Below are 19,348 nucleotides of genomic sequence, written 5' to 3'. Positions count from 1 at the left end.
GACAAGTTTTGCATATGGAGAGAAAATGTCTTTAAGTGAGCTTTCTGAGACTATTCATAAAATAGATGTTCTATGAGTTAACTCCTCACTTTTTGTGGTATATTGGGCTTGTGTGTTGTATGCATTAATCATGTGTAATAGCCCTTTTGGCAGGATACATTGCAGAATAAGATAGCTTTTGACAGAGATAGGCTTTTTTGTGAAGACTAAGGGGTTTGGAGCATCTACCATAAGATAACATTTGGAAGTGGAGTGAGAAGACAACTCCCCGATTCAGTAAATTAGGAGGAGGTGGTGATACAGCATAATCAGACTTGCCACAACCTGTTGTTATCTCAATACAGTAGTTTTAGCCTTCCTGTGAGTTGATTTTTCTGGACAGGTTTATCTTATAGCGCTAATAAGGGATGGTGGCTCAATTTGTACATTTGGAAATAACTGATTGAATGATACTTTGCTAAAATGCCTCATGTGGTTTGCAATCTAGGGGGGGGAGTCCAGAGTGACAGTGGAAGAAAATGCAATATTGATAAGATTCCATACATAGTGAGATAAGTCAATCACTTTGTGAGTTCTGAATATGGCTTAATAGCAGTATATTGAACGAAATGGGACAAAAGAAAATGCATCAACGGTGTGAGATAAGCTTAAATTGATATGTTTGCAGCTTTTTACAAAAGTGTGGCATGACAATGGAATATCACAAGTATAGTTTTACTATATCTCCATAATCTAAAGTTTTTCCAAGTGTTCAAATTGTATAATATTTTCACTTTAAACTGTCCCTCATTCCAGGTTGTCTCCTAGAGGTTCAGGTGGGAAGTAAGTTAATAAGTGAGAATAAGTAGAAAATCTATGGGAAGGGAACCAGAAATGGGAATGTGTCTTGTCAGATTTTTATGTTTTTGACTTGCACAGGTTTTTATGACTTATGAATTAACTACCAGAGAGGGAGATACTCTGTTTTTTTACTCCTTCTTCAGTAACCCAGACAGCCCAGGCTGAAAAAGATTGACTGGCCTTAAGTCACCTAGTGAATTCCATAGTAAAAAGCTCAATCTGAACGTCTAATACAGTTGTGGGTATTAGAGTTGAGCTTGCTGGTATGGCCTGATAGGAAAAGATATAACACAGAAAAATTCTAGCTACTGTAAATTGTGATAAGGTACAGATAGGAGGTATAGAGAAGCACTGAGAGGCCCAATGAGGCTTAGTCTATGGGCTAAATGTATTGTGGGAAGAATGTAGAGAAAGAAATATTTTGGGAAATATTAAAAAGGCAGAATATATTTCCCCTAAGGATTTTAAAGGCAGAAACCAACCCCCCCCCCAAGTCTCTGCCCCAGACAGAAACCAGGGCTGCAGAAATGCAGATGTGATAATCTTGTCAGAAAGATTGGAGTCAGGAAGCTGGGATTAGAAAGAAAGATCCCTAGAATCAACAATCCCTCACACCAAAAAATCCAACAGTCATCAGCCACAGCCCCAGGGAAGCAGGATATAACCTTTGGGACATAATAGGATTAACCCACCACCATCAGAATACCAGAAAGGCACACTCAGACCCAGGTCAAAGTTCATGCCACAGGAACAACTCCAAATAAAAGCTCAAGAAGGCCAAATAAAAGCTCAAGAAGGCATAAAAACCCACTATTCTCTACTACATGTGGTCAGTTTTTCCAGAGCCATCTTTCCGTCTGGCTCTCCTCTTCAATAACTACAACCTTCTTTCTAAAGCTGTCTCCATTTTGATTATTCCCAGCTTGGACTGGACTCTGATGAAGACTTTTCTTTCAACAGTATATACATATTTTCTTCTTTTTTCAGGCATGCAAAATGAAGTTCCTCAAAAATGTGGATTTTGTGGCACAGACTAATACTCCGCAAGAAACTCTGACTTTATTGTCACTGCTGAAGGTAAGAAATCTGCGTTGCTATCCAATGACTTAAAAAAAAAAGATTAAATGCATTCAAGGATGGCAGATCTCAAATGCCTGTTAATAATAACTAAATTTTATTGTATTGTATTTAATTATGCTTATAATAGTCTTAAAACATTTTGAATTTTATTCACTGTGGACTCAGAAATCTTGTATCCTGCCTTCTGGAATGGACTGTTTCTTCAATTACATCTAGAGATTGCTTGAAATTTTAGAAGGCCTTAAAACAGTTCAAAGGACTTTTAGGAAATATTTATTTTTCCTTTATACAGTATAGACTTCTTTTACATTTTATATTGATTGCTATATTGTTGCTGTTATTAGCATTGTACTGCATTGCTTTCCTTGTAATAAAAATTACTCCTATCTGTGAGCATCAATTATTAGTTTTTTTGCAGGCTTCTTACAAACTGCTTGATCAACACTGCTGGAAATAGACATCTTGAGTAAATTTTGTAGGCCAGGAGTAAGAAATTGGACTGTAGGATGTTAATCTTTCCTTCAGCTGGGGTGTATGGTTGTTGGCAATTCCCAGGGTTTTCAGTGAACATAAGCATTGTATGGGAATGGTGGTGGTTGTATAACTGGAGATCTGTAAGCTTCCCATTCCTGCCTTACATGCTATAGGTTTTGCTGAATAATAGGCGGACATGTGGAGAGCACCAAGGTAGAAAAAATGCTCTGGATGATTGTTTTTTCTTTTTCTTAAAGAAGGTTGCTGTATTAGATGTATTTTAATTACAGGAATGCCTCATATTTGGGCCTAAAAATGCAGACTGTCCAAACGAAGCTTCCATGCAAACAACAGCATGTGATCGGATCCTTCGGGCTTGCATCTACCAGTTTGGAGAAAGCTTGGACTGCCCTGATCATTTAAAAAGCCTCCAGGCCCTAGCTGACATGGCTTATCAAGGCTACGTATCTGCAAGACTTCAATATGTTCCTCTCTATTTGGAAAGGCTACTCTATCACTTACTGCGGGGAGTGGCTGCTCAAGGCCCATCTGATACTTGCCTGAGGTTTGCTGATCTTCTCTATGCGGATCTGTTGAAGCACCAGCCTCCCCAAGTGCCTGTTGATGACTATACCTCTATTGCCAAAAGTGCATTTAGTGTGCTGTGGATGACCACAGATGCCATAGCCAAAATGGAAAAAATGCCTGCTGAGTTTAAGCTTGCACTCTCCACCCAGCTACAAGCAGTGCGGTTTTTACTGCTCCTGGAGCATCATTCTCCTAATATTTTGCTCCTAGAACCTCCATTCTTAACTTCCATAGTGGCCCGGCATGCTGCAGCTGCCGCTGTTTCTTTTGTAGCCCGGTACAGCCCTCTGAAGAAGGAAGAAGCCAGCTTTCTCAACGAGCAGCTTTTTCATCTCTTGGTGGCAGCCATTTTGGAAAAGAATGGTGTAAGTGAGCCTTTGCCCTTCCAGGACTGCCTCTGTATCTTTGAGCTTATGGTGGTAAGAGTACGTTACCTCTGCAAAACTGGCTGCTTCAGACAGAGCAAAGAAGTTATTCAGCAGTCTAAAAGCTTCTTGAGAAAATCCAGCAACGAGTCCCATTGCTTAAGACTCACTTTAGACATTCTCTTGGCTGGTGTTGAACTGAATAAAGCACTGTTAGTTGCCAAAAGTCCTGTAGGCCCTTTCTTCAACCAAGCAGCAGAAGTTCTAAACTGTTCTATGGATGCTCAAGAACCCCTCCTTAAAGTGCTGGCTGAAAGTGGCCAGTTGCTTGTAACTCCTTTATATGAACATGCAAAGAAAGATAAACAGAAGATTTTTCATTTGCATGATATCCTGGAGGTTTCTACATTCATGGAAAGTTATTTCAGGCTGCTCTGCAAGCTGTTAAATATGGTAAGTAAAGCTGTTTTTTAATTATTTTGGTTGAAATTCATGCTGGATGTCTCTTGCAAATTTATGTGATTTAGATTAAAAAAAACCAATTTTTCAAAATGGCTTTGTTTTGGAATGGATCCATCTGGAATGCTTCTCTAGGCTACAGGTGTAGTGATGGAGAGGAGAAAATGCTGTCACCTTATTAATCTGTCTTGAGGTCTAGAAAGTTAGCTTTAAAAACAGCCTATTGCTGTTTATGTACACATCTGAGATTCACTCATAACTGCATTCCTCATTCATAAGCTTTTTTTCAAAAAGACATAATTTCCCAATTGTCATCTAAATATCATACTGGGCAAAAACAGGGAAGAATGGGAAATAAAGCAGTGACCAGTACTTTTTTCTGGATTAAAAGATCAGGAAGTCCAGTAAATACCAGGTTTTTTTTATTTCATATAATATTTCTGGATGGGGGCTTTCTGCTAATTAAAATATGAATTGTCTTTTTCATTTCCTTTTACCTCCACAGGTTCCAAAAGACAATGTGAAACAGCAACAAGTTCTGGTGAAACTACTGTATCATTATTTCCAATTATACACAACTGTGGTGTATGATTCTTTTCAGATGCTTCCGGTAAGGGAAATTTAGGAGTTGCCTTGGTCTAGTGAAATCTTGAATAGCAAATTTCCAGCCTGGGACAGCAAGGGTGGGTTTTTCACCTTTGGGCAAAATATCTTTGCATAGAAAAAATAGAGCATGACTCTACAAAGCCACCAAATGGGCTAATATAGTGCAAAAAAAAAGGTACAGTATGTGTTTCTTTTCGTGCAAGCTCAGAGTAGAGACAAAAATAGTGCCTGCATTGCCTTTTTTATTCTCTACCTTATCTGATGGGCAGCAAGGCTTTCTGTTGTGTTCACAGTAGATCCTGGTAAAACAGGATCTTTGACTGCAAATAGACTTTAAGTATATTTAATTAACATGTGTTGAAATATTCTTCAGATTTTTCTGCAATTTGCAGTTTTGGATTTGAAAGAATGAGCAATTTTGGGATAGGTTTGCTGGCAGGAACCTGCTGTCTGCCCAGCAGTATTCATTTAACAGTGTGTGTTCTTGGGTAACATCTAATGTTCCCATTTTGATGTGGCAAATGGAGTTCTGTGTTTCCAATTAAAAATTAATGACAATGGTATACATATTGTGACCGCTGGCCTCCCCCCTTTAAAAATGATTTTCTTCTACCCTAATCTGCCTGATTCAGCTCTTTTCAAATGGTATTTGTTACATTATCTGAAAACAACAGATTCTGTATTTATTTAATTACCTTATTACATTTGTTCACACTCCCTTTGGCAAGAAACTAGCACTCATAATCATTAGAGTGTCTGTGTTTATATCTGAGTAAATATAACGCTGTAACAACAGAATAAAAACAATGGAATTGGTCTAAGAGTGAAAGGAGGAAAGTCTAAATCTATTACATACTCATAGTGTCCTAATCATAGCATACGCAAGAAGTTACAGTGTTAACTAACATGTTTTTCTTCTCTTTTCCTCCTCCTCCTCCTCCTCCCTTTTTTATTTTATAATAATAATAGAGTTCAGGTTAAAATTTACATTTGATTCCGCTAACTGGCCTTGGGTACTCTGAGTACTGATTACAAATATAATTGAGATGGCAGTCTACAGTCTGTCATAAATGTTCTGCACAGTGTCGCTTTAGTTTTGGAAGTTTTATTCTTGTTTCTCGTCCTAAAACTTCTGTATTTCCTCACAGGGGTTGGATTTTTGTGGGCTGCCACAGTTATTGGCATCTTTTCAAAGGATTGCTACCCAGATGCTAGAAATGCTGGAAGGACTCCCTAAGGCAGAGCAGGCCGAATATCTGGATCTCTCAGGTTGGTGTTCAGAATAGGTTGCTTATATTCCCAGTTGTCAGTAAAAAGGCAGATACAGTAGATAGGGCGTTGTATTGCTCTTTTGGCAGCTATAAAGAGAAAATAATAAAGTGTTCTAAATTAAGTTTTTTTCAATTACATGTTGCCCTGATTACTTCATTAATAATTATAAGAATGATTATAGCATAACAGGATAGGTGCTGTAACTAGGAAACATATTTTATTCTCTCTCCCCCAAACTTACAATATTTCATCACAAAATGCAAGCCCTTAGCTCCCTGCCAACATACATCCCTACCAACATACCTCAGCTCTTAATTTTATGCTCTTGTCTCCTTGCAAACAAATAATAGTAAGCAATCTAGATTCTTAGAGAACTGTATACATTACTGTTTAAGGTGAACAGCATCTTGAGTTGGTCAGTCAGTGATTTATAGTTCATGCACAGGCTACAGTATAACTATTAATAAATAATCATATTCATTATGTGAACTGTTTTCAGGGCCAGTTTTGGTAGTCACAAGTAACAGTTTAATACCACTTTAGTCTATTACTAAAACAAAAAAACAGTTGAGAATTTTACCCTTCCCACCAAAAGAAAATGGCTCCTAGCTTGGTACATCATAGGGGAGGAAGGAAGAGGCACAATAATTTGAATATTCATTTTACTATATTAACTGTGGAGTCCTTGGTGTTCTCTAAGTAGGTTGTTTGCAGATGTTTCATTATCCAACTTGGTCCGTGCCAGTGAGTTTGGTGTTTGTTCTCTGTTTATATACAGCAACTTGTCTTGCCAGTGCCAATGGGTGTATAATTTTCTCCTTGATAATTTCTTGATTAGGGTATGTTTTCTGTTCGATTGTTTGGTGATTAATCTCTGCTTATCTGGATATTGGTTGCTAGAGACCAGTGCTTTTTTTGAAGGAAAAAAAAAAAAAGGTGTCGGAACTCACACACGTTATACAACCCGCCTTGCCTACCCTACAAGGTTCCATCCAAAAAAAGGTGCCGGAACTCCGTTCTGAGCGTTCTATGAGAAAAAAAGCCCTGCTAGAGACTATGTGTTTCTAGTCTTTTTGTTTTTTTTCTGGCTTTTTTATTCTCTTTGAATGGTGTACAAATGTGGTTTATTACTATGTAATGGCTTTTATTGATGGCTGTCTATTGCTGTGTGTGTGCAGCAGTTGCAACTTTGAGGACAGTTCATAACTTTTGGGGATCTAACATAATTTCATACGGTCGTTAAGTGAGTACTATCTACAGTTGGTTTATATGATGCCTTATGGTTATAATAGCCCATTGGTTGTTTCTGAGATGTTTTTGATGTACAGATAGTAGTCGAGTTATAACTGCAATTGGGACCTGGATTGCCATTGCTAAGCAGTGCAGCTGCAAAGCACAACAGCGCATGACCACATCATTTAGTGAAGGCAATCCAGACAGTCTCAGTTGCAACCCAGGATGTGCAGGTTGATAAGTGGGAAAGCAGAGGAAGTCCCAGGAAAGGAATATGGGGGCGCTGCAGTGGGTGAAGGGGAGCTCCTGAAAGGCCTGTGCAGGCTGGGTACTAGTTGGGAGGAGGACGTTCTTGGCATGGCAGAAACTCAGAAAGGCCAGGGCATTAAGGTACATCCATGTGTGCAATGGCAGAGAGGCTGTAGAAAGAGGGTGGGGTACATGCATGCAGTCATTTGTAGGGAGGCTGCGGAAAGAGGGTGCAGGGTACATGTAAAGTGCAAAGTTTATGTGAGTGAAAGGCGGAAGAAGAAGAGTATGGTGCATGCAAGTAAAGAAAGACCAGTGGGCGAGGGGAGAAGAGAGACCCCAGAAGCTTGCAATCTTGCTGCCTTCCCGCTGATTTTGCTTGAAGGAGGCTGGCAGGGAAGGTCATGTGTGGGATGCTGCAACTGGTCATAAGTGTGAGCTGTTGCCAGGCTACCGAATTTTATTCATTTGATTGCAGAGGTGCTGAAATAGCTTGGACTTAAATGACTGGTTAAAAAGACTCTTAGTTTAGCGTCATTGTAACTTCGAATGGTCGCCAAAGTAATGTTTGTAACTTGACTACTAGCGTAGCAGCATTATCCTTTTCATAGCTGGTTTTGGTTGTGTTGTAGTGGGTTGAGTGGTCAAAAAATTTTTGATAAAGTTCTGTGGGTATCCATTTTATTGGAAGATGTTATACAGGTACTCCTTGGCTTAACACCACAATTAAGCCCAACATTTTTATTGCTAAGCAAGACAGTTGATAAGTGAGTTTTGCTCCATTTTATGACCCTTTGCCACACTTGTTAAGCGAATCACTGCAGTTGCTAGGTGAATCATGCGGTCGTTAAGCGAATCTGGCTTCCCCCATTGACTTTGCTTGTCAGAAGCCAGCTGGGAAAGTTACAAATACTGATCACATGCCCTGGGACAGTGCAACTGTCATAAATACATGCCAGTTGCCAAGCGCCTGAATTTTGATCATGTGACCAGGGGAATGTTGCAATGGTCGTAACTGAAAAATGATCATGTCACTTTTTTGTGTCATTGTAACTTCGAACAGTCACTGAACAACTGGTTGTAAGTTGAGGACTATCTGTATAGGTCAGGGGTAGGCAACCTTGGCTCTTTTATGACTCATGGACTTCAACTCCCAGAATTCCTGAGCCAGCTATGCTGGCTCAGGAATTCTGGGAGTTGAAGTCCATGAGTCATAAAAGAGCCAAGGTTGCCTACCCCTGGTATAGGTGGTCTGTTTCCTTTTTTCTTTTTTGGTGTTTTGGTTTTTTCCAAATTTTGATTGTGTGCTATAGTTTTTAGATGCTGCTTTAGAGTTCCTGCCACGTATCATGAGAGGCTTCCTCTGATTTAGATAATCACTTTTGAATGGCAGTTTAGATTACCAAAATAGATCGCCACTCTCAGGAGTGAATATAGATTACTTGATTTATTCATTTAGAAACTGCTTGAGATCTATCTGTGGCTTAGCATGATATATGAACCTTCTCAGAAAGAACAAATGTTCTTTTCTTGGTTAAATCGATATATTGCTTTCATACAAATCTTATTTTCACTCAGGAAACTGGAAACAACTTATTGTTTGTTTAATGAGGTTTATTACAAGTTTCTTTCAGGAAATACTAGCTAAAGTAGATTTATTAATCATTATGGATGGCTTACAAATGTTTTTTTTTTGTTCTTCTTACAGCATACTGTGTATCCCGATTGGCCTATAGATTCTATTCTCATAAGATGTATGTAGAATCTAACTCCATAATGGGGCAATTCTGTGGATGGCTAGTCAAAAAGGCCAAATGTACAGACTTGCCCACAGAAAAGGTAATTAAGTATCCTTATAGTCTGAATGAAGGTTATAGCATGAAATGAGAGTGGTGTGTGGGGCACAGGAACTACCTTATGAAATAAGACTGTTGATTTGTTATTTTTGAGACAGGCTCTAATTTTATATGACCAAGGTCTTAAGCCTATTATTTTACTAATGAAATGAAGCCTAGGTTTTCAACTTAGTGAAGGGTTTTAGCAAATCACTCTTTTCTAGACAGAACCTGTGGTTGTTTACTTAAAATGTAAGTCATATCCCTATCCCTGCATATTCCAAACAAATTCAAATTAATTTATTTAGATAATTTTTAATTTTATCTTAAATATATAACTCTATATTTATATGGCTAACAAACACAAGTTTTAAAACCATTTTTACTGTGGTTGTTAAGTGAATAATCACCGGTCGCTAAGCAAATCCAGCTTTCTCAAATGATTTTGCTTGTTGGAAGCTGACTGAGAAAGTTACAAACTGGAATCACATGACCACAACTGCAACTGTTGTAAATATGAGTCGGATGCCAAGCAACGGAATTGTGATCATGTGATTGTGGGGGTGGAGCAGCAGTTGTAATGTTGAGGACCCATCACCCCTCACTTTTTCTGAGGCTGTTGTAACTTCAAACCATTGTTAAATGAATGATCGTAAATTGAGGGCTACCTGTACTGAGATAAAATGCTTCTAGGAGGCCTCTGATTATTTGCCAGTCATAATCAGTTTGGTTAACCATATCCCTCTTCAATACATTGTCCATTACTTTCCTGGATAATTTTCTTGATTTCATTTCCCTGGACTATGCAATTTTACAAAACTAATTTCATGGGTCTGCCATTACATTATACCTATATCTAGTCATTCCCTTCACTCTTACATTTGGATTTGTTGGCTTGCCTGGAATTCAGTGATTTAACTCATACAGTAGTATCCAAAGATCTTTTGGTCAAGACAGGAACTGTCTGACATGGTTGCTTAAAGTCTAATCACCATAAAGAGCTTGAAATTCCTTAATTCTTAATTTTTTATTGTTTTTAGTATGGCTAAATGATTTTTATTATGATTTTAATTGTTTTGTTTTATTGTGATTTTATGTTAACTGTGCACTGCTCAGAATCATGCATGTGAGATGGTCAGTTATGTAAATTTACCAAATAAATACATAAAAAATGGGATAGCTACCTCTACCTGACATCCCAATCCCATTTCATTGAGCGTTGAACTCCTAGAGCAGCTTAGCAATTTAAGCAAAGGCTTATAATTCACAGTTGTTTGATATGTGGGGAGCTTCTAATCTTCTGGGCCTCCCTTTGCCACCCTGAATGTTTATCTTTCTCTTTCCAGCTACACAACTGCTTTAAGCTGCAAGTAGAAAACTACAGGAAACTGGGCTTGCTAGAGGAGGGTCTTCAAACTGTAGCCCTCTGGTTGGCTTCTCATCACAACAAGATCACAGAACAGGTGGTGGAGCCTGTCTGCTCCTGGGTCAAAGTCAAGATGGATGCCAATAAAAATGGGGCTGATGATTTGAGGCTGAAGTAAGAAATGAATTAAAGATTAGGTCTCTTATTCAAAACTGGCAATATCAGAGTAGTTTCTACATATATTTTTATTAGGAATTGTTATTTTTTTGTTTCCTGCCATCCTAGTAAACTAAAAGTAATGAGGCTGATGTTTCCCCTTCTTGCCATTTAAAATTTTGTTCTGCGGGGAGTCTGTTGTTTTCCTTTTTAATAATTAAAAATATACTTTATTTTATTTATTTTTCATACTTCTGTACCATCCATCTCCCTCAAAAAGAGGGAGATTTTTTATCGTTCAAAATTGGCCATGAGCTGTGCACAAAACAAGATTCATTTTGTTTTCAAACCCAGAACAAATCTGTTTTGAAAATTCAGCAGACCTTTTTCAAATCCATCATGTTTTCCTGAAATAAAACTCAGGAATGTTTTGGTGGTTCTAGATTTCAGTCTTATGAAAACTTAGAGGGATCCTGGAGTGATTTTACAGGTCAAGTAGGGCAAGGCTGATATGTGTTTCCTCTCCTCCTTTCAGTAGCTTCCAGTGTAACATTCCACTAACTTATCTGCCTCCTAATTTTTCCAGCATTTTTCCTCCCTTCTCCCCCCTCAGCTGCTGACTTTCCAACATGGCATATTTCAGACTTCCTTAGCCCCAAGTCTTCTCATATCTGTTCTTCCTTTCTACTCGTTAGCCCCATTCTGCCACTTTCAATGTCCCAGCATAGTACAGCTGACTGTCTTGTTCCCATAACTTTCTCATTGCCGTCCTCCCTTCAGTTGCAAATAATATCTGGCTCCCTCACCCTCTTTTTTTTCCCCACCAAAAGCATTTCTGCCACAAATAACAGCTTTTTGAGTGCCAAAGAAACACCCTTGTTTTGTTCTATGTATGAACCCAGCACATTCAAAATATATGTGCACAGTCCATCTGAAACTTAAATTCCATGTTTGGGATGTTTTGCATTTTTAGAATGAGTCATTCTCCCTTCAGGGCCTATCCAGACATAAGAAACCTATTCATGGAAATGCCATAGGACTGAGGAACTTATACTTGAAAGGTCCCAGATTCCAGTGTCCTTCAGCACTGGCCATTTCAATTGAGGCAAATGTGAGCTGGCAAGATAAATTTGGAAAGAATGCTATTTGATGCCTTAACTAGCCAGATATTTTTATGGTGGATTGCTATTTAATAAGGCTACTTACGAGTAGACTATTGTTTCTATTTGTTGTGGGTAGAGAGCCATGCAAATGAATTCATGTTTGGTGGAAGAAGATCCCTTCCCTCTACTTTTTAACAATAGAATGTTCAGAACTGATTGCCTTTTGTATCAAAAGAGCAAGAAGTGGGAACATGGGACAGGTGGTCTAATGACGTGTCAAATGCCTCCTTGCAATTGATTCCCAAGACTTTCATCACTTTTTTCTTGCCTTTCCCATTTCCCTTCCAGACTCCTCTTTCTTGCCACTTTCTGTATTCACATCCTCTGAATTCCCTTACTTCTCCAACACTTGCAAATCATCTCTTTTCATTACTTTCTTGCCTTCTACCATCTAGTCTTCCCAGGTTTTCTTCTTCTTCCTAGTGATTTCTTATATGTACTGTTTTTTTTCTTTTTTCTGTAGCCACCCAGAATCATTAAAGAGTCAGGCAACCTCAAAATTGGATAAATAAATATTGCCTTTCCGCAATCCACACATGCTTATTCACCTGGTCATAGAGTGAAGCTTTTCTTTTGTCTTAAAAAATTAAACAAGGGAAAATTGCAGCATTAATTATTAGTACCATAGGAGTATGACATTAGGATTATTTTCCATGTCATAACCTCCTCTGTGTCTGAATCTGTCCTTTTGAGTATGAAGCAAACTCAGTCTCTGTTACTTTATGAATCTCTAGGCAAGAGTTCAAGAGTGAGTCGTAGTTGCCAACTTCTGGAACATCAGTGTAACCTATAACCCTATGTTTCTCTGAGGGCTTTCCATCCAAGTACTAGTGAGATCCAAGTCTACTTGGCTTTTTCAAAGTCTGCCAAGATTGGCTAGACACTGCTATCTTCTGTGACTATAGGAGGGGACCCTAAACTGAAAGTTTTTATCAGTTGAAAAAACTGATACTGAAAAATATCAGTTTTAAAGCACTCTCTTGATGAAGAAAGCTTGTATCTTAAAAGAATGACTGTTATAAAAAAATCCATAAAACAAACCAAACAGACAAAAAAAGTTTTACAGCAGGGATCTTCAAACGTGGCCCTTTTATGACTTGTGGACTTCAACTCCCAGAATTCCTCAGCCAGGCATGTTGGCTGAGGAATTCTGGGAGTTGAAATCCACAAGTCATAAAAGGGCCAAGTTTGAAGACCCCTGTTTTACAGTGAAACGAGTATCCCTGCCCATTTATGACATGAGGCCCTCAAAATGCTGTGTGAAGCAGTGTAACTGCAGTTGACAGAAGCTGCATGTCTTTGCTTTTTACACTTTTTCTAATTTCTATTCTCGTTTGGTTTCTATATTCATTATAGGACTCTGAAGGAAGGTCTTGAAGAGTATCACTTAGATGACGAGATCCTTGTGAAAGTCCTGTTGGAGGAACTAAAGACATACAAAACTGTGCGAGTTGACACTGGCCAAGAGCGTTTCAATGTGATCTGTGACCTCCTAGATATATGTTCAGAAGGCAGCCAATGGGTCCATGAAAGAGCTTTTATCCTAGTAGAATTGGCACAGGTGCTGTGTTATCATGATTATAATGAACAGACAGAATGGTGAGTATTTAGTATGATTTGATGATAGCTTTATAATTTACCTTAAGTCCTACTTTGGATACCTCTTCATTGAAGTGTTGCTCAGTTTTAAAAACTGCCAGAGTTGCAGTGTCTTGTTTCTCGTATCCTGTCTTCTCTTGGTTTTGTCTTTTCGCTGGTGGACTGTGGACTTTTAAGTGCAGGACTGGAGATGAGTTGGGAGAGAATCAACCTTGCTTGCTAACAAAGGATTGCTGACTGATGCTACAAAACTGATAAATGTTAGGATCCGTTGCCACTTCAAAAATACTAATAATTAGGGTACTGGACCCTTGCATATTTTAAGTGCTGTTGTTGCCGTACTTTCTGACTAAAGTATTTGAATCTCTAATGAAAAAAGGGAGAAGGGTTTTATCAGTTATTTATATAGGGATTGGATGATTTAGATATAATAATCTAGAACTGATGAGAATGCTGGCTAAGCTAATTAGAAATGAACAAGCAATCTTCTGACTGTATCATTTATGTTTTCTGACCATATGAGAGCCCAATTACAAAAAAAATTCTCAGCAATTGTCTGTAATTATGTCTGAAATGATTGTTAAATTTAGGTCTTCTCTCTTGTAGTTCTGCTCTGGACTCTATAAATGAAGCCCTGCAGTTGTTAGAATATGTACCAAAGAGTCCACAGAATGAGGAACAGCTCCAGGATGATAAGGCCCAGGCTTTACTCTGGCTTTATATCTGCACAGTTGAGGACAAAATGCATGAGGTATGTGACTAAAAGCAAAATAGCACAGAACTCAAACAGCTAAATACTAATTTGTGTGTATTCTGTACTCCACAGAGAGGAGGAACTAAAATAGCTAAGAAAGCCACTGGAAGGAACATAATCTTTGCTTATTTAATTAAAAATGAGAATGCAGAAATATTTACTTCACTATATCACTAGTATTAAGTGACAATATAATTTAAGGTTATCCCAAAATATACAAATCCAATATACATTATATAACAGGAAACAGTGATAACCTTTTAGAAGCAGCTACAGTCAGTGATCATTCAGAGTTCCCCAGAGATACTTACAATCAGGTTTCCAAATTTTGATTTTCCCCCACAGTCATGTGATCACATTTTGGGCGCATGGCAACCAGACTGCATTTATGACTTTGCAGTGTCCTGCGATCACATGGCCACAATTTATAACTTTTTGCCAGAAACTGGCATTTACTTCTGGTTTCTGGCAAAAAACACCCATTGGCTAAAGGGGTTTGCTTAACAGTCACAGTGTATGTTTAATAACTCCGGCAAAGCAGATTGTTAAAATTGGACAGTGTCACATGGTGACCTGCTTAACGACAAGCATGACTTATGGCCATAATTCTGGGCTCAATTATGGTCGAGGACTATCAATGTAAGAAATCATAAAGCAAAGAGCCCAGTGAGATTAGAATAGGTCATTTAAAGGCCTGGCAACTTGTTTACTGGCTAGCTTTCAAACTAGCACAGTTCTCGAAGGATTTCAGCAAAGATGTTTTACATCATTGCTTAACCTTTCATGATTGGAAATGTTGATTACAGTAACACGTACATGCTCCATGCAAGGGGTATACGCTGTCCCCAGAGCTGTTTTCCATCTTCTGTAATCGTTGAACTGTTTCAATGGAGTGGTCAATGTAAGAACTTGTTTCTATGGTACCAAAATCATATATATAGTAATGGTCTAAATTCTAAAAGTTTGTTAAAGGATGAAAAGAATAACTTTGGTGTAGTGCAGGGGTGTCAAACTGCCGGCCCGTGGGTCGGTTTCATCATACCGAAGCCACGCCCACCCCATTGCCGGCAATGCAAAAAGAGTCTCGATACGTCGCGACACATCACGTGATGTGGCGAGTTTGACACCCATGGTGTAGTGGGTTCAGGTGCTGGCCTAGAAAGCAGGAGGCTGTGAGAACCTATGACAGCTGCCTATCCCAGGTTCTTGGGAAGGACTCAATAGATGTATAAAAATGCCAAATCCAATTTAAACATCTGGCTGATTGTGTGACCAACCATAATAACAATAACCACCATTAAAAGCAGACTAACCACTACATTGTTATTTTGTATTAATTGATGGTAGGAAATGATATATCTCAAGAGTTCATTTACAGGTGGTTACTTGAAATCCCCGCTATCATATAAAATAATGCATATTGCAGGATGGGCTCAACGAAATCTCTCTCAGATAGTTTTGAAGTTCTCTTATCTAAAATTGTGGCATAAGAGACATAGAGGAATGGAACGTGGACAGTAAGAACACTGTCTGGCTTACATACTATCTGGCTTACTTACATACTAAGTATGCTGTTTGCAATATGCTGTTTAATGTTAATTCTCCTCTCTCAAACAGAGTATCAAGCAAGAGCAGAGAACCAGAAATACTGATACAAAAGTTCTTCAGAGCTTTGAAACCAATGATCTCACTTATGAGGATAAATCCCATGATGACAAGTTCCTGTATCTTGGCATTGCATTTAATCTATGTGCAGATTCTGGTGAGGATATTTATATTGCTATTGGACTGAAGGGAACTGCTAAATTGAAAGACATTAGTCTTCTTGGACTACTTTACCAAATACAATTTTCCATTTTAGTTTGAAAACAATGTCATAAAGCAGGGCCAGTCCCAGAACGCAGCCTGTTGGGAACCAGGCCACGCAAGCTGCAAGCGAGCACATGGAATCATCCCCTTATTGGTTTATTATTTGCTCATAGTTAAGATAAGACATTATTTTGTAATAGTCTGGCAACCCTTTATGGACTTTTTGCTGATACCAGAATTGAAAAGTTGATATTTTATGGATTTGCTTATAAATAAGGGATGAAATATTGAATCAAGAGATAACTTTTTAAGTTAATAAGGTATGAAGAGTTATTAAATTGTTTGTATTTGTTGTGATGAAGATTAGAAGTCACTTCTTCATAAATTTCTTTTTACTTTTTACTTTATTCTTTTTTCTTTAATTCTTTTTTTCCATTCTCTTATTTCTCTAGTTTGTGTTACTTTTAACTACTGTAATTACAACAACTTTCCATATCCTAGCAAGATTAAAATCAATGATGCTTTTTAGAGCACTTCAATTTAATATCATTCTGAACCTTTATAACTAAGCAAAATAGTTAATCTTGCTTGGGAATTTTCTATTGGAAACACTTAAATAGCAAACAGGAAGTCTAAATCAAGGCTCCATAACCAAGTTCTACCAGTTTACACAATATTACAATTATTTCATTTCTTAATTTCAGTTTTTGCTCTTTATAGGAGTTCTTTTGTTGGAAAGAATTAAAAACAAATGAGCATAATATAAAAGCACACAACTTGTAGCAACAATAACAATAAATAAACACAACTTTTTTTTAAAAAAAGAAAGGTGTTTGATACTGCAGATTCAGGGCATTTGCCAAGGAACAGCATTCCATGCCATAATTAAGAAGTACATTGCTTCAGTTGTTAACCCTGTTACCTTACACAAGGCTATTAAAGGAGAGTTTGTTACTACCCCAGTGTTTTTATCCATCTGAAAGACAACAGGTTGGAAAAAACCCAAAATAATTGAACTTCAAGCTGTGTATAGTGGATATATATTTTGTTTGCCTGTGTCTTGCAGCTGAGGACATTAGGCAAATGTCTTCAGCAGTTCTATGCTGCTCAGGGAATGATTTCACCTGTTCTTTCTCAGATTGCTTAGGATGCAGCAGATGAGCTCCTCAGAAAGATAAAAGTAGGGCTTGGTCTGGCTGTTTGTAGAAATGCACATATTCTGGCACTTAACTTGTCATTACTTGATTAGCAAAAAGCAAATATAGTCTTGTAATTGTTCCAAGTTTTCGTCTCCTTAGACTACCAAAATTTGGGGATAGAATTGTAATCGATATCAGACATGACCCAATCTCTTTCAAAACAATTTCTCTTCTGTTCAGATGGGACATGTTTTAATAATAATATACTCTTGAAGGTAGGCTGGGTCCTGTATAGGCTGAAGGCAGAATTGAGCTAAAATAATCCTATAAAATTTGCAAACTGTCTTTGCCTAACCCTTTGCTTTCTTTCTAGTGCAATCCAGATGTTTGGATGATGCCCTGGCCTTATGGAAACAGCTCCTATCAAAAGGCAGGACCCCATCAGTACGGAGCATTGAGCAGACAGCAGCATCCCTGCATATCATGGCAGCTTTATACAGAATGATGGGGAAGGTATATTAAATGCTGGGCATTCTGTTCTGGGAATTTTGTATAACCTGATTTTGCTTCTTTAGCTTCCTTGAGGCTTGCTCTTTTCTTTTTTTCCCCTTCCTATTCCAACCCTCTCTTGCCTCTCAGGGATACCTATGTAAAGTGCCTCAGGAATTAGAGAAGATGAGAGATGACAACTGTTTATGCACCTCACAAATGTGATGTATCTTTTCTGCTCTTCTAACTACAAATGTTAACTCTCTTCCCAATCAGATTATAAGAGAGTGGCCTTCAACTGTTGTAACTAACAACCTCCTGTTTTGTTCTCAAGCATGCAGTGTTAGCCAGTAGAAAATTTCTAAGCAAGATTAACTATTTTGCTTAGTTATAATAACCAAGTTGGAATGATATTGGATTGAGGTGCTCTAAAAAGCATAATTGATTTTAACCATGAGTGGATATGAATTGCTAGGCTAGTGAAGGAGTGGAGAATCTCTGGCCTTCCAGCATAATCAGTGGGGAAGGACTGGGAATTATAAATAGGAGAACAGTTGAAGCTCTCCAGGTTTCCCAAATGTATGCGTGGTGGAAATGTTAATGCTGGTTGCAAGAACTAAGTTAAAATGTACAAAGGGGTTTGGTGAGGTATATTAATGAAGTACAGGTAGTCCTCATTTAAGCAACTCCAATTGGTTTTGGCGAAATGGCCGTTAAGCGACATGTTTGTTACTCTTCAGCATATGTTGTTGTCAGGCACAAAAATTTGGGCATAAATGCAGGTATTGATCAGAAAATTATTTTTTTACTATTGTTTATTACCACTGTATTTGCAAACAAGGCAGTTGCGAAACAAGAATTACCTGTAGTTTTATTTATAGCATCCACCTCTACTTTTTCACCCACTGGCTGTCATAAAAGGATGCTAATTGGCAATGTGGCATCTCTAAGTAGCTCCTCTTGATCTCCAGGCTTTTTAAAATAAAAATGTCTTGAATTGCTGTAGCATTCCATGAGTTTTTTTGAAATTGTAGTCTGTCAGTATATTCATGTTTTTTAAAAATGCTGTGGGAACATTAGTCATAAAGGTTTTAAAGCCCTGTAAAAGTGAGTGGCGGATGCTTAGAATTACGGTTTTCCAGTTTCTTGCTACTGTTCCTTTTTCTTGTTCTTCTATAATTTTCAGTGCAGGAACAATAGAAAAAGTAGGTGATGCAGCTTTCTCAAAGAAAGTACCATCATACATACTTATTTTAAAACGGAACACCTTTCCAAAACGTTGAATCAGCATTTTGAATGAATTCTTGCAATGGGATAAAATATGATACGCAGTATGTATGATAGTTCTCTTTACGATTTCTGTTTTGTCCAGGTTTATGTTTGAAAGTTTTTTTCCAATCAGAAAGAAAGCAAAGTAGATGGCCAGCTGGTGACCAATGGCTATGGCAGCTTTATTTGGAAGATAATGGCCATAAAATTGTTAATAAAGGACAGTTTCAGTTTTTGTTCAGTTTTAGTGAAATGAGAGTCTCCAGCAATACACTGTATGCTTTGCTTGCTTTGTAAGCTTATGCACTGGCTGAATAATCAGGCTTGCAGCTTCGGTTTGTTTCCTGTTCAGGGAGAAATGGGAAGAGTAGATTATTCAACTCCAGTAATAATTTCCAAACTGCATTATTTATTTATTTATTTATTTCCATTAACTTATATGCCGCCCTTCTCCCCATGGGACTCAGGGCGGCTCACAGCATGTTAAAACAATATAAAACATTTCCCCTATAAAAGCCAATTAAAAACCAAATATTTATAGCTGTGTCTTATTAAAATCTTTAAAATTGTCCCTATTTAAAATTCACCCTAGGTCAGTCCCGC

General features: G+C 38.0%; 1 protein-coding gene across 1 annotated transcript in view; it reads left to right on the top strand.

The window, feature by feature from the left end:
* The first annotated feature begins 1,836 nt into the window (after positions 1-1,836).
* Positions 1,837-19,348, top strand: part of ESPL1 (extra spindle pole bodies like 1, separase) — a 42,063-nt gene continuing 24,551 nt past the window's right edge. The window contains exons 1-10 of the mRNA XM_029284385.1: positions 1,837-1,917; positions 2,685-3,800; positions 4,312-4,416; positions 5,561-5,681; positions 8,875-9,005; positions 10,348-10,541; positions 13,043-13,285; positions 13,892-14,036; positions 15,657-15,801; positions 17,361-17,500. Coding sequence (XP_029140218.1) covers positions 1,837-1,917; positions 2,685-3,800; positions 4,312-4,416; positions 5,561-5,681; positions 8,875-9,005; positions 10,348-10,541; positions 13,043-13,285; positions 13,892-14,036; positions 15,657-15,801; positions 17,361-17,500 — 2,421 coding nt within the window. The remainder of the gene's footprint in view (positions 1,918-2,684; positions 3,801-4,311; positions 4,417-5,560; positions 5,682-8,874; positions 9,006-10,347; positions 10,542-13,042; positions 13,286-13,891; positions 14,037-15,656; positions 15,802-17,360; positions 17,501-19,348) is intronic.

This window comes from Protobothrops mucrosquamatus, unplaced genomic scaffold (assembly GCF_001527695.2).
Source record: "Protobothrops mucrosquamatus isolate PMUCROS unplaced genomic scaffold, P.Mucros_1.0 scaffold555, whole genome shotgun sequence".
Taxonomy (NCBI): domain Eukaryota; kingdom Metazoa; phylum Chordata; class Lepidosauria; order Squamata; family Viperidae; genus Protobothrops; species Protobothrops mucrosquamatus.
The sequence above is the reverse complement of the archived record's forward strand: the minus strand, read 5'-3'. Positions and strand labels throughout refer to the sequence as shown.